Source organism: Camarhynchus parvulus, chromosome 1A, assembly GCF_901933205.1.
Source record: "Camarhynchus parvulus chromosome 1A, STF_HiC, whole genome shotgun sequence".
NCBI lineage: Eukaryota > Metazoa > Chordata > Aves > Passeriformes > Thraupidae > Camarhynchus > Camarhynchus parvulus.
Genome location: NC_044586.1, coordinates 40,821,803 through 40,838,081, shown reverse-complemented (window position 1 = coordinate 40,838,081; position 16,279 = coordinate 40,821,803). Strand labels below are relative to the sequence as shown.

The window sequence follows — 16,279 nt, the reverse complement described above, 5'->3', positions numbered from 1 at the left end:
GACCTGACAAATTCCTCTGGATAATTTATTTTTCTTCATTTTACTCTGTGCAGCTTTGTCATTTTGGGCTTCCTGTTACACAAGGCTGATTTATGTTGAATTTCTATGTTCAGTGAACTACTGGGTAAAGGGAAGCAAGTAAGGAACTAGCGAGTAAAAATCTTCATATTAACCTATGCCACCGGCCTTTCAGGTGGATTTTGATGATAAACCTGACTCCTTGTTCTTCAAAGATGGGCAGCGAAGAATTGACTTTGTTTTGGTATATGAAGATGAAAGTAAAAAAATGACTCATAGGAGGAGTGATCGTAAAAAGCAAAAGGTGAGTTATTTTTCATATATTGGATGTTAGAGCTGTGGGCAGAAAGGACAGTGCCCTCACTCAGAACAGCAATTGCTTTGCCTTATCCTCAGACTACTCTTGGGAGCTGGGAGACTGAAGCCCATCAAAAGAGCAGGGAACAGGACTCGAGATGCTAGATTGCTGTGTGGGTGGGCAGAGCACTGCACATCCTGTCAGCGTGTGCTTGGGGACCTCAGAGCACCCTCCTGGATGGGAGGCCACCCTTCAGAAGATGTGAGCAGGAAAATGCCGGTGTCAGGTTAGAGTTGGACACCAAGATCTTCCCACTGGGAAAATTTTCTATACCTACAGTGATTCAATTAGACCCCTAATGGACTTTGGTAATAAAATCAGAGTATTCAGAGGAACCCAAAGGAGGGAGATGACCAGTTGCTCCAGATCACAGTTATGAACATAGCTGCTGACATTCTGCTGACTTCTGATAACATAGCTAAGTTGTTCAAGGGAAATAACTGCACATCTGCCACCAGAATTTTTCTTGGATGTTTCTTTCCCTTGGCACTTCAGCAGCTTCACCCTTGCTAGAGACCTTGCAAAGTTTCTGACTCAAGCCAGTGACTTTTTGATGCTCCTTAGCATCCACAGCTCCATAGCTCCTTATCAATGAAACACAATAATAGATTAAGTATTATTCTTTAATCATTTCATCAGTGCCATCAGAGGACTACATTCTTTATGGCACACAGGGTCACAAAAACGAGCTCAGCCATGCCACTGAACTGTCTGAGAAATAAGCATCTATGAGATTGTTCCCTTGGCATCTGCACTCCCCCATCCACCCACATCCTCCTCTGATTTAGTAATAATCCATGTCCCAGCAGCAGCCTCTGGTAGAGAGAGGCAGGGAGAAAGATATCACTGAAAGCAGCTCGTATACAAATAATAATTTGCAGTTAGGAAATAGAAGAGTAGGAGTAAAAAGGCCTGTAGCTAAGTTGGTTGATACTCATTACACAGTGTTGTTGTTGGCATTAGGAGGACAGCCATAAGGAATGTCGTTAGTAGGGTTTGAGGGAGTCCTGCCGTGGGTGGATGTTGTATTACCCATGATCACAGGATCAGCAATATAAATTAATTGAAAGAGGTAATTAGACAAAAAAGCTGCCCCTTTAGAAAGAATTGTTTTTATCAATTAGCATTTTACATTTATGTTTGTAATACTTGGCCATTGCCCAAATATATTAAAAATATAATGAGCATCTTTTCTAAGTAGTGATGGAAATTAAATGTGAGCAGTGGAGTAGTATTTTCAGTGCAGTATTAATGCTAAGACATTAGCCAGAATGAAACCATTAATAATTAGACCAGGAGATTGTAGGTAGGTGCTTGCATAAAAATTTTACTTTCCAAGGTCTTAGTTCCACAAAGATCTGCAGCCAGGTTGGCTCTGTGGTGTGCTGAGGAAGAGGAAGCAATCTACCTACACGCAACACGTGAGACAAGACCATATCAGACTAGTGACCAGATAAGGGGAACACTGAGCAGCTGGGGAGCAGTTCTGGGGAAGAGGCCCCAGTGGTTTTCGTGGAGAGCAAGCTGAACAAGAGCCAGCTGTGCAGCCTGACAGCAAAGTGGCCAACAAAACCTGTATGGACAGAAGTACAGCCAGGAGAGTGACACATGAGCCTAGGGTGACTGGGATGTGTCAGAAGGAAGCCAAAACCAGTATTTCCATGCATAAGTAGAAGCTGAAGCAACAGGGGGACTGTGCACATATACCTTATATCTGAGATTGAAATTAAGATTACATTTATGGTGCAGCTTTACATCCTTAGAATTCCAGGAAGGAAATTAACATTTTGGCCTATCACAGTTCCCAGAATGGCGTGGGGTTGGTGCTGCCCAAGATACGCTCAGCTTTCATCAATGTTGGCATAAAACCTACTTTATAGCTTGTCTTTACTGACATTGTTGTTCATTAGGTTGTAATTTTTTCTGAGAAAAATGACTTCCATCCTTGTGATGAAATGGAACCAAAATAAGGAGCATTGCCATGTACAATCAGTTTTAAATACTGCATACATCACTGTCTGATCAATGATGAACAGAAAATGCCAAATTTTACAAGTAGTATCTTGTGTAATTCAGGGTACTTTAAGCATGAATAGGTTCCTTGCCCATGCTACTCTTTCTTTGACGTCCCTGACAGTTTTATAGAGCTATTATCCAGAGCTTTATTGTGCACAGAATTTGGAAACTCCAGCTTACTGAAATATAGAAGATTCAGTGAAGTCTGTTCTTGTAGGGTGACATCCTCAAGTCACTGGAGCCAGGAGCAAGTTTTGCACTGGTTGTGTGCAATGTTACAGGTCTGTGAAATCTAGAGATTTGTCACTGGGAAAAAATCTGTCTGACACACACAGCACGCCACCCAATTGCATGATGTGGAAGTCACTTCAGAATTCAAATTATTAGTGGACACCTGTAGATTTCTGAAGGGAAATGTTTTGTGTGCTGCAATGGGTGGTTTTATTATGGTACATTATGAATGTGGAGGAGTCCCCAAATTCTTACTGAATTTAGACAGAAGGATTTGAAAATCAGGCCAGAACCTAGGTATCCAATTGGCCGGATTCAGAGAAACAGGGCACAGATCCACGTGTTCTTCTGCAGCAAAAGAAGACTCAGATCCTGGAAGTATCATTGTATTGGATTTGAATGGCTTTCTGCTCTTTTTCTGAATAATTGGATAAGTGTAATGGAATGGTCCAGCATTAGTTTATAGTAGTAAGCAATATTCTTGGGAAAATAGCTCAGATGACAGCAGGAAATAAAACATGGGTGTGATTTGATAGAAGGAAAAAAAATGGGATTCTGAAGCTCTTGGAGATCCACAGGGCTTCTCTTGTTTTCATCTGTTTCTGAAATCTGGTTTTGGGTAGGCAAAGTCAAACTAATGAAATGACAGCCTCAGGGAACTGTCTAACATAATTTATAGATCCAAAAGATAGTAGGTAAGTTTCAAATATGCAACTCAATTCAAACTCCAAACTTTTTAAAGTTGGTATACAATTAATTTTGCAAGCACTAGCAAAAATGAGACTGCCAGGAGAAGATTCCAGAAACTGTACCTTGCAAGCAATTGAAATTCTTGCTCAAAGCATATCTTTTAAATCTACAATTTATGTACCCTATTTGTCAGGATAGCTTACCATCAGAATAGAATTTAAATATCGCCAGTCTCTTCAGGAATGCTCCCAAATACCAGTTTCATCTGTTGAGGTCCTCAAGGAGCTCACTGTTGAAAGTCAAAGGATCAGGGCCAGAAAGGTAAATTCAAGCTAAATCAATGCAGAATGTCATTTTAGTCCATCTATTTCCCCCCAACAGAAATAAACAGAAAGACTGTCAGTAATTTAAATTGGAATGTGGGCAAAACCTTTCCAGCCATGGTGGAATCTGTGCTTCTCAGAAACAGATGGATTGATTTTTTTTTTCCAAATTGAATGAAACTATCACTCATGGAGAATATTACACACCTCTTGTTTGGGTTTTTAAGTACAGTGTTTCTGACAAATTCATCAGAGCTGGAGAATTTCGTTTTCATAAGTAAACAATGAACAGTTCCTGCCTCTATACTTGTCTAGTTCAGATAACCAACGACAATAAAAACACAAAAAGAAAAAACATGACCAAAAATAGGCTTGGGTAACTTTTCAAACAAGAATTATACTTATCCCACTGCTTAGCATGTGTCAGACCTGCAGTGAGAGAACAGCACTTGGGTTTACAGTAAAAGGGTATCTCTGTGCCATTTTATGCAGTGATGCGAGGCAGTAGAGAATGACAGGCTCTGCATGCCTGTGGTGTGCTCAGCCAACCTACTCAGGAAGTCTGATAAGTATGGAAGGGACCTTTGGCACTGGGAGGAGAGTGGACACACCTGCCTTCATCTCAGCTGGATGGTTTTGAAGCAGAAACTCACTGAAATAAAACCTCTGCTCCTGAGGCAACGACCAACCCAAATTTTACTACTTTGGAAGGAAGGATGACAGAAGAATATGAAGACAGATAGAAGGATGGAGTTACTCTGCAGTTACTACATACATCTGTAAGACAGAAATTCTCTTTCCAAACAGGGTGACTGGAAGCTGGTGTTGAGGGCAGGGCTAGACTGCAGTATTACCAGTTCTGTGCGGTCACGGATCAGGTTGCAAAAAACCATGAAGCTGGCTTAAAATCAAAGGGTATATCAGAAAATATGTATTTGGAGTTCTTTGGGTTTGCTTTTTTGGGGGCTTATTCTCTATAGCATGTCCTGCTTCTCATTTTTATGATTGTCTTCAAACATAAGGGAAAGAAGCTTACAGAGCAGAGCTGCTCAATCAGTTAGTTTTCTGATGCTGACAGCTGGGACTTTGGGGAAAGCTTCCAAACACCATCAAAGAAACTGTGAGGCAGCTAATATTGTTACAGTGATCCTCTTCACTTCCTTCAGCTGTTTTTCATAGGGGAGGCTTTGGGTCCCATGTACTTTCTCTTATTGACTGTGATTTATCTGTTGCCTGTCAGATAAGGCAGAGGAGGCTATTCAAGCTCTCTTTTCTATTTAGGATTTTTTCCCTGAACCCACATGGATATTGTGATAGGGAACTTTCCTCTTTGCACAAAAGAAACTTAGCAAAGATATGAGTTGAAGTTCTTCTGTCACTGTAATCAAAGCAAGTCTTCCCTACCATTTACAACACACAGGGGGAAAGATGCTACTGGTCTGCTACCAATTTCCAGACCCACAATCTTGTTAATCTCCTCAACTTGGCAAGACAATCACCAGAAATTGAAAGCACCATGGTGAAAAAGCAGCTCACAAAAGCTGATCCTTCTGCATGCCTGTAATACTTGGCATTTACTTACATTCTGCTTTCATTTTCTTAAGACTGTGTATGATTATGCATCCTAGGTGTCTTAGTCTATTGACTAGCCATTCAATCATCAAAACCTATGTCAGATTTAGATCAGCAGCATTACCATGATTACTTTATTATTGCAACTTAGCCTTGCAGGTAGCTGAGCAAAATGCCAGATACTAAAATAAACTTTGGGTGGTCTCCACCTTCCAGCCTAATAAGCTGTTATATCTATATACTGTATTCCCCAGTGAATGCAAAACCACTATAGACTCCTCTGGGTAAAAGTCTAGCTCCTCTGTAGATCATTATACACATAATTCAATCATTTATATAAAATAGCAAAGCCCCTAATTAGCAAAGCCTCCCAGAGGCTTTTTTTCTCACTATTCGAATTTATGTATTATTAGGAACCTTAATATTGTCAACATTCATGTAAGATTTTGAGGGCAAAATTAATTTTGGGAACTTATTGCCATAATCAATTATTAAAGGAATCTGATTTAAAGTTTTTTTTAAAAATAGTATTAGACTTCTACAAATGAGAATTGCTCTGCATCTATTTTTATGCTATTTAGAAAGAAAATCAAACAGGTGTTTAGCCCCCTGCCTGTTTTATTTGCTGGAACAAAGCAGAACTTGGGTTGAAATACTTTCATGACTGAGTAGTGTTCATTTTAGAAACAACCACATGAATATAGAAGAAGCAAAGAGGTGGGATGAAATGGCAGAAGAGTTACTACTAGGGTGACAAACTCCTGTGTGTTGTGTACTACATATATTAATGAACTGGGAAGAGGGTTGAATTTTGATATAACAAAAATTTCAGAGGAAATCATTATATAGTTTACTTAGAAGCCAAGGTGGCTGAAAACCTTTAGCTTTAAAGGAGACTGGAGAGCACTATTATGTATTAAATAGTGAATATCTTGAAAATGCAAGAAAATATATTACTGCAAGAAAAACACACATTCACATTTGTGATTTTAAGTTAGAGGTGTCAGTACAGCAAAGATAATTAGATGTACACACCATAAATGTCTATATTACACACACACGTATATATACAAGGAAAAATATAAACAGCATTATATTGTCTCCAATAGCCAAGTGAATTTCTGAGACATGGAGAGATCCCTCCATGAAGAGTGCTATCAAAGTCTGGGGTTGTGGTTTTGTCCTGAAAAAAAGCAAGAAATAAGGAGAAAGGTGATAAGTGTTGATGAGAGAAAAAAAAAAAAACAGATTGAAATGTTTGGCTCTTCTTGTCCCTAGCTCGAGTAGAAGGTGATATTAACTGGAATAAAAAGGCAGAAAACCCAAAACAGATAAGAAAAATGCTTTTTCACAAAACATGAAATTAGTCCATTGAGATCATTTTCTCATGCAGCTGCTGCAGCTGGGAAGTAACAAGCTATAAATGGGGTAGGCTGTTCATATTGTAATTCAGTTCTATAATTATTAATTTCAAGACTTGCTGGAGTTTTGGAAAAATAGCATTTTCTTATTTGGGGACTTATAACCATCTTAAAATATTCAAGAACTGGATGAAACTTCTTTGGGTACACAACTGACCTGTTCCTGTGGAACTTCTGAAGAAGTTTTCTGAAATGGTTTTTACCTATTTGCTGAAGCATCTTTTTGCCCCTAGACTGGGTGAGCTTTGAGTCTAGCCCTGAGGACCACTTTCTACATACCTACCAAAGTTCCCAAGACTTTATCTAGAGGGTCATTCGTTGACTCTGGTTGTTCATGGTAGCAGCAGGTCTGGATCCTGTGCACAGATTTTAAGGCAGCTAGAACTGCTATAGGGAACCACATGACAAAAAGCACTGGGACCTTCTTCTTTAAGTTTCTGTAGTGGGAGATGCCAATTCCTTTAAGGACCTATTAATCAGCAAAGAAATTGGTCAATGGCATGAAAGGAATCTGGGAGAAAGAAAGTAGTATGTCCAGGTCACTCTGAGAACCTCATTACAGCCCTAGCCCTGGAACAGGAATAAAGCTCTCAGCTTTACATTAAATTCATCTTCTTCCAGCAAACTGCTCACTTGAGAGCTCCCAGCCCCAGCTGCCTACAGGTGCCCCCCATAACCCAGGCTGGTATTTTGACATGTAGTTTGTAGTTCAGGGAGAGCTGGCTACCCTTGACTCACATAAACAAATAAATCATTGAGAAACTACCCAGTTGGTCCAGATAGCTTTTAAATTTGATTGCTTCACATGAAGTTTCAAAATTTCTTGTAAATCCCATATGGAGTTGTACATTTTTTATTTGAGGGGAAAGGGGATGTTTCTGTGTTTCTTGGGAGGAGGTCATCTGTATGGAGGAGCAGATTCAAGATTGGAAAGACATTTCAGGTTTTTTTGTAACTCACTATCTGCCAAGTGCTGGTAACTATGAGGTGAAATTAAAATGATCCACACATTTGATTTTTACTGAGAAAAACTTGTTATGTCCTTCTGGAGACACTAAATGCTCCTGGAATAGCACCCCTGACTCTACAAGTGCTACAGCTCTCAGCTTCTTCCTTTGGAGAGGTAGTCCATGGACTAAAATATACTGGAATACTACAGTTTGAACCACTGTGCAAACTCATATGATTACTGTGAAAGAAGCATAAAGTTACAGGTTTCTGGGAGGAAAGTGAAGTGGAAAGCGTTTGAGATGAAGACTTTCCAAAGGAAGATAATTGTAGTTCACTTAGTGACTAAAGGCAAAAGAGATCAAAATTTCTGGAGCAGATTTACAAATTTTCAAAATATGAGTCATACACCTCTGAAATATACCAGAAAATGAGAGGATAAGTTCTCCACAATTGCATTTGAAGACAATATTGCATATCAGACAAAAAAACTGATTCAGATTAATTAGTAGGTAGGACTGTACATATCACCACAGTAGCAATCAAGTGTTGTAGAGATAACATAATGAAGGTTTTGGGAGGCAATTCCATTTTTCTATGCATACGTTTTTTGTGAAATTTGGAACAGATGTTTTACAGTGTTCAATATCTTTTAACAGAGGAAGAGACAAGTATATGAATCAAACCTGATAAACAATGGCTTGCAACTAGAAGCGACGAGGTCGGTGAGTGCTATTCTCTGTGTGAATGGCTGTTCTGAGAGCAGAGCTGCCCCTGTGGGATTAAGGAAACTGGATATATTAATTCACTGTAAGATTTCTCTCCTCTCAAGAAAAAAAGGCCCATCTTTCTTCCGTTAGCAGTGTCTGAGATCTGATGCAAAATCTTTTTAAACTTATGTCTGCTCCTTCCTCTGCAAAATAAAAGAAGGGAAGCTGGAAGATTACATCATGAAGCTGGGAGATTACATAGGTCATGTTTGCTCAGAGCTTGCAAGATAAAAATTACTGTCTGTGCCCTGCAGAGAGGTACTTCCCATACTCTGACTGTGTAGTACAGGTGGGAGGCTAGTGTGTGTTTGGGGCAGAATGCCCCTGCCAGAAGAGCAGTGCATGACCCTGCTTCTCAAAAGGCTGCCGTGTCGCCTGCAGGCAGTTCAAGAGCACTGAGGTAATGCACACCAACTGCAGAGCTGCTGTCTCTGGCAGGGAGTATTATAGCTCCTCCAAATGCCTTCTCTTTTTTCCTACCCTGCAGGGCTGCAGTGCTCCATCTGTGTCTCCCTCTCCAGGACAATCACTTCCAGTCTAAAGTTGTTATTGTCTGGTAGTCCATAGTGAGGTCCAGAAATGGTCGCTTTCCCCCTTCCTCCCAAATTAGACTCAGAATCGTGGCATCACAGTATTTATTTGTCTGCTGTGAAGGCTCCTGCTGCAGGTGCAAGAATGCAGTCTGGTTCTTCACATTCATAAAAAAGTAAATGCTGTCTGGAAGGCTGCTGCAGACCTGGTGCAATACTTGCTTGTTGCAGTCTTCAATAGTTCTGCTGTGATTATGGCTGAAAAACATTTGAAACTGGACATTTCCCCAGGCTGGATCAGATACCTGACCAGTGCCCCTGAGCCAATGAGCTACATAAGGAAATTTCACGTGGCTGACACTAATGCAGGGCAGCAGTAGGACTGCAGGCCGCGTGTGGGCAGGAGGCAGGAGTGGTTGTCAGGGTTCCCACTGCATACTGCTGCTGGTTTGGGAATTCCACTGGGAGCAAATGTGCCCCATGCTGTCTTTTTCAGCAGTTTCATCTGATTTCCCTTTCCCTCTCCCCATTCTCTGTAGGAAGCTTGGAATTCTTCTTGTCCGGGATCACCCATGAGTGCCTAGCCTGCTCCCAGCGCACTGGGTTGTAACTGAGCTGCTGGGGAGTTACTGGCAGCTCCAGAGCCATACCCTGCCCTGTCAAAGTACAAGAAAAAAAGAGTCCTAATGACCCTGTATGGGCAAAGTGTTACACTTAAATTGCTTTGTAAAGTACTTTGCAGAGATGTAAACATTAAGCATTAAGGGAAAATTTAACTGTCTTTTTTCTATACCTGTATATACCTTCATTTGCCTGAATGTTTCCTCATGTCAGCACTTTTACAGAAGCCAGTGATATATTTGCTGGGATGGACAATGAATGCAACTTTGAGTAGGTCATCTATGAGTTGTAAAGAGAAGGAAAATTCTAGATAGTTCAAGAATTGTTAAAATTAAAGTTCTTTGCTTGCATACTTATTTTCAATATTCTTTTATCTCAGGTTTTAGATGAGAAACTTATTTTTGTGAAGGTGCATGCACCTTGGGAAGTGCTGTGCACGTACGCCGAGGTTATGCACATCAAATTGCCCCTGCAACACAATGACCTGAAAACCCGAAAGTCAGCTTTCAACTGGTTCAGTAGACTCTTCAGGGTGGATGAAAATATCATCAAACCTGAGCAAGAGTTTTTCACTGCCCCTTTTCAAAAGGAACATTTGTCCAACTTCTACATCCAAGACAAAGACACGTTTTTCAATCCTGCAACCAGAAGCCGAATTGTAAGTCCATAGAGTATTTCTAGCATTTACCCATAAAAAGAAACTATTCCTTTTATCAAATCAGTGTAATTACCTTCAGTAGAGCATCCTAAAAAATTAAAAATGTTTGGGATGCAACAGTCCTGTGTGATTTATGAAATAGCCTGGGCAATCCAGAAGGAAAATTTTACTTACATTTATCCTATTTCTCTTCCAACTGAATTTAAAGGAGAGATTTGAATGGTTTGTACACCCTGTGCAATTAATTTTGTGTACACTGCTTACTCTTTCTTAACTTGATTGTATGCTGATACAGGTATAGCTGTATATGATTTCTTTCAGGTTGCAAGGACACAAAAATATTTTTTTTAAATTTCAGGTTCATTTTATCCTGTCCCGTGTGGAATATGCAACAAAAAATAATGTGAAAAAGTTTGGCATTAACAAATTACTGGACACTGGAATCTACAAAGCAGCATTTCCCCTTCATGATGTAAGTCTGGTGCTTGCAACTAAAATACACTTTGAAATAGAGGTCTGAATTATATCTAGAGGTCTGAACTATATCTAGATATATATATCCTCTAGGTATATCAAAGGACAGAAGCACTATTCATTGCCTTATTCCTGGATTGGTATTATATCTACATAGAAGAACAGGATGTGGTTTTGCTAAAGAGATTTTCTTCCAAAGCACTTTTGGTTAAAAATGTATTTCTATAAATGAAAAACAATATATTTCACTTGAGAGTTCTTAGACTTGTATTTTCTGGGAGGTGTATTTCAGTAAAGTACCAGGACTGAGAGATAGTTCCCATGACATACTGCATTATCAGTCCTAAGTCAATGTTTCGTTAGTATGCAATTTTCCAATATTAAAATTCCTATCAACATTGCTGATAAAGATGTAGACTACAAATCTCATTTTAGGATATGTGAAAGTCTTGCACAGTGAGAAATAGTCCCTTGGTTCCCAAACATGGCAGCATACATGCATGAGACTCAGGTTTCTATAGGAGGACACTGCCCAGACAGTCCAATGCCTCACAGATGTTGCCAGAATCTTGCAGAGAAAAGCTTCACTGGTTTCAATTTCACCTCGCAATAATAAAAAATCCAACTTCTGCAGCTACACTTCTGAAGCTTTTTAAATTATATAATTTGAATAAGAAAGTTATACTGAAAATTGTTTTGTATACTGAGGCTAGCAATAGCACAAAAAAATCAAGGAGAAAAAAATCGGATTTCAGAATATTTGACAAAGAAACAACTCCATGTGAGGCTGTGAATGCAAAGTGAGCAAAGTCTGAGGGCTGATTTTCTGTATTCTATCTATTGCATAACTGCAACATCCCAACTTGTCCCCCTCAGAGCCACCATTCTGTGTCCAAGGTGTGTTCTGTCGAGGAGACATTGAGAACATGGGAGGTCAGGAATGATAACTGCTTCAGCTGCATGGACTTGGCTTAAAATATTTAGGAGGCCTCCAAGGTTTTCAAAGAAATTTTTAAGGCAGAATCAAGACAAACCATGTTTCTTGTAAGTAATCAAAGATTTACAGAATAGAATTCATATAATTTGTGACTAGCTATTTTTAAGGTTTCCTTTTAAAGCTTTAAAACCTGCCTTGCAGGATATTTCTATCATGGCATGGGGAATTTGGACTCAGTATGACTAGTAATTAATGACTGTCTTTTTATACAGTTGAAATTATACATAACTGCTATGCTGAAAATGAAAAGTAGCAGATAGATTTCTACAAACATTACTCATGTTGTTGCATCACAGATATAGAATGGAAAATGTCTCAAACACAACAGGTTTTCTTGAAATAGCTTTTTTAATAGCCTACTAAGAAATACAAAGATTAGCTCCATGTGAACTCTCTTTTAAATTTAAAACAGAGACTAGAGGCCCTGGATTTTTCCCCCAGTCTTTCCAGCCTGTATTCTAGTACAATTTATTTTGAAGCAAAGCATGTGTAGCATGTTAAAGCTACTTAAAATCCATTTTAGTTCAGTCCTGTTCTCTAATTAGAATGGATCCTTTTTTATTTTCTATTCCTAAATGCCAAGATGCTGACATGTGCTTAGATTAAGTTCATGATGAGCCCTGTTATTTTCAGCTCACATATGTACAGCATTTACTTTAGCATTCAGTGCCTTTCTGACAAGCTTCTATCCTGAATCCTGGTGTGCTCTCAGAGCTGCTGCTAGCAGTTAGTAGCTTGCAGTAAGACTGTCTAAAAGCTACTCCAGACTCTAGCTTTGTGGCATAGAAGTCATCTGTAGAGATGAGAGATGAGCAACTCTGGTTAGATTTTAGTGCTGTCTTCTCATGCTCGTCCTGTTTTGCAGTCAAGTTTTAGGCACCTGTCGACTGATCCCAGCTGCCCAAGTGAACGATATCTCCTCTACAGAGAATGGGCTCATCCTAAAAACATTTTCAAACTGCAACCCCTGGATTTCATCAGGTTGGTGTAACTGGCACTGGACAAATGCAGGGAGAAAGAGAAATCTACATAATAGGTCTGGTTTTGGGGAAGTCAGAGACACAGGTCAGTTCTGAGGGAAGATACACCCAGATCAGCTTATGAATAGGAGCATAATTTGAGATTGGTTTCATGATGAGCTGGTTTATGAAAAGGCAACCACTTAAAATTTTTCTTTGCAAGCCATGATCTTTTTCCTTTTTCACCCCCATTTCTATCCTTTTACAAAAGCATACAATACTACTGCAATTCCAAACTTGAAACCAGAGGATGATGACAATATGGGTTGGCATAAAATGTGTGAAATGGAGAGCCATTTGAAACAGAAATGCAAATTTCCTTGCTTTTCAAAAAAAAAAACCAAAACCAACACCTTTCTCCTCTGTAGGAAATACTATGGAGAGAAAATTGGCATCTACTTTGCTTGGCTGGGCTTTTACACAAATATGCTGACTGTGGCTGCAGTTGTAGGAGTTGGCTGTTTTCTGTATGGATACCTGACAAAGGACAACTGCACATGGAGGTACCTGGTTTAATATCACATACAATTTTGGTCAGTCCTGCACACAGGGGAGCAGTACAGGGTTTGCAAGACATTGCTTAATGAAGGAAGCAAAATTAAAGGGCCCGAGAACACCTGCCATAGTGGATTTGAAGGCAAAGGCATAAAATGTTAGATAAATAATGGATATCCATGGATCATTACAGTGATAGACATCTGGGAGTTTGCTATTTCATAATTTTATTCATATTTTGCATGAGGTTCACCATACCTAGTGTAGAAACACAAAGAAAAGAGTGACAATCAGAAGTTAACACAAATTGCCATAATACATAATTTTCACTGTGGTAATCCTTACACTAGATACCCAAAGACATTAAAAGTTTCTTTCCTCTAATCTGGGAAAATATAGGAAGAGCAACAGCACAGGGACCTTCAGCTGCTTAGGATACCTTGGAAGGCAAGGCATAGCCATGACACAGATTCTCTCATCAGAACACAACAAAATTCAATCATGGCCAAATGATCCAGGGGAAAAAAATGATGGCATTGTGTCAAAGGACCTACAGACCATCCAGCTGTATATCCCCTCCTGGAAGGGTGTTCCCATTCCATACTGAAAAGCTATTCCACAGCTCCAGTCCTGTGCCCAATTTATACCCATTTAGCTTTTTGCCAGAATTATAATTCATTTAAGCAGCTCAGCTCCCTCCCTGGTGTTTACCCCCCTGATGTAAGGTAGGAAGTAATTACGTTACCTTTCGGCCTCCACCATGCTGGGTTAGTGTGTGTGAGATGGCAGCTCTTTTGCCAGCTCTTAGGAGATAGATCTGTAAACCCAGGAATCCTTGCAGCAGCTCCCCTCTGCACAATTTCCAGTCTGATTCTGTTTAGAAGACCACAGGGACTAGGAAGTCCTTGGGTTTTGCAGCTATTCCTTGTTCTGCTAGGCAGTGCTGCTCTTCCTTCTCCCTTCAGACTTGCTATAATAGCAAGTGTGAGCATGCAGCTGTGGGTTTCCTACTGAAGAGAGTTAGATCTTTTAAGAGCTGTTTTATTTTTAGTGTGGGCAGTTTTGAGAATTACCACCATGTACAATGGATGGAAATTATTTTCCTCATGTGTCATCCATTTTTGAGATGAGGATTATGAATGGAAATGGGAATATGTTGCCAGGGAAAGGGGTGGGGGTGGAATTCTTGAGCGCAGATCACTGGTAAATTATTCCTTAATTCCCTGAAATTATTGCACTGTCTTCATGTGTGAAAAAGGACTATAAGAATTATTTAGTGTTGGTGAGTGACTGACTAGTTTTGTTTTTAGCCAAGAAGTATGTGACCCCAACATAGGAGGTAATATCATAATGTGCCCTCAGTGTGATAGAGCATGTACCTACTGGAATCTCACCATCACTTGTGAATCATCCAAGGTAACTCCATTTACAGCTTCTAGACACACTTTTGAACTTTAGTTCCACTTTCTCTAGTACTACATATAAAACAATGTTGGTCCTCCATCAGCATCCTGCAGAACTGCTAAAGATGGCAAATAGTTGTTCCTTTTGATACAGTGACTCAACTTCAAAAAGTAAAAACAACAACATTAATTGCTCCATCTTGATCTAAGATGAAAAATTTAGTCTTTTTTATTTCACATTGCTGCCGATATTTGATAGGAGAATAAAATGTTATATCAATTGAAAATTGGTTTCATTTGGGGGTACTTCTTTTTGAGGGAAGGAAAGATTCAGTTAAAGCCTTGATCCAGTAGCTCTGAATCAATTTTTCTAAGGAAACATTTAAAGCTTGTTTTGACATTTCTAATTTCTGCCTCCTCCCTGCATGAAGAAGTTATCTGGATCTATGCCTTGAATTTGATCCGTGTTGCCAAGGAGAAGATGGGTACAAGGAGAGGCTGGTGTTGGCTATGACAGAAGCTGTCACACAGCCATGTCCTGTTGTCTGCTCTTTATTCCTGTCAAAAGGAACCTCACTTTCTTTCCCCATTACCTTGTCTCACTAAGCTAATGTTAGCCTTTCATCATTCCTCTCCGTAGATTCAGCCCCAAAACTGCAGTTTTTCAGCTATTCATCAAAAATATTTTGCCCAACTTTAATGTGTTGCATCAGCACACTTACATGGTAAAAGAAGTAAGATTGCAGGGAAAAGGCTGTAATGGAAAAAAAAAAAAAGGGAGATAGTGACCAGAGAGGTATTTCATCAGTGTGGTTTTACTAACTAACTTATTTGTTATCCTGCTTATGAGAACCAGATGTGCCCATGGCCTTAGTGGCTGTACTAAAAATCCATAATTCTATCCTGAGTTCCCAGACCAGAAGCACTGCTTTTCCTCTTAGTAAGCAACAGATGGAAGGAAGTTGGATAGCACACCATTTTACTATCCCTCATAATGCATATATGGCTTTTATTTTTAATAATGAACTTTACATTTAATTTCCTTTATTTACTGGAGAGTTGTGTGCATGGACAGAAATTGAGGAAACACTATCCACAAGGGTTGTTTATGAAACTACATAAAACTAAAAATCAACATTTTCAGTAAGCAGCTTCTGGGTTCTGTTCTGGGTTGGTGTAGAAGAATAAAAATGGTCAGTTATATTTTAAGATTTTTTTTTCTTTCCCACTTTTCCAGAAACTCTGTATATTTGATAGCTATGGAACACTGGTGTTTGCAGTATTTATGGGAATATGGGGTAAGTCAGTTTCAGCAACTGTGGTTTGTTATCTAATTTTGGCCAAGCCTCCAGCATCAGCCAAGGATAAATTTGCACTGACTTTATTGCTAGTACTTAGGAATTCACTGGAAAGTAGTTCCATAGAAAACAAGCACATTCACAGGAACTCATCATAAACAAACAAAAAATTGTAAAAAATTAGTAAAAATTGTAAAAATTAGCCTTGAGTATCTGTTCTGTTTTGATGACTTGAAGAAAATTCTGAGGGAGGTGGTTAAGACTGCTACATGTTCATCCAGCAGGAGCCAGCCACATGCTTAAGTTTATCTGTCAGGGGAGCTGGGTTTTTTCCCAAAGACTTATGGAGATGCTTGTGCTATTAACAGCTGTGTAACTGCACAATGCAATTGAAAAATAGTAATTTTTTATATTTCCCAGGGTTTTTTTTCCTTCTG

At 39.4% G+C, this 16,279-nt stretch overlaps 1 protein-coding gene across 1 annotated transcript in view; it reads left to right on the top strand.

Moving 5' to 3' along the window:
* Positions 1-16,279, top strand: part of ANO6 (anoctamin 6) — a 70,596-nt gene that overhangs the window by 34,772 nt on the left and 19,545 nt on the right. The window contains exons 3-10 of the mRNA XM_030959840.1: positions 194-322; positions 8,237-8,302; positions 9,878-10,156; positions 10,515-10,628; positions 12,493-12,608; positions 13,015-13,149; positions 14,452-14,557; positions 15,782-15,842. Of these exons, the coding sequence (XP_030815700.1) occupies positions 194-322; positions 8,237-8,302; positions 9,878-10,156; positions 10,515-10,628; positions 12,493-12,608; positions 13,015-13,149; positions 14,452-14,557; positions 15,782-15,842 (1,006 nt within the window). The remainder of the gene's footprint in view (positions 1-193; positions 323-8,236; positions 8,303-9,877; positions 10,157-10,514; positions 10,629-12,492; positions 12,609-13,014; positions 13,150-14,451; positions 14,558-15,781; positions 15,843-16,279) is intronic.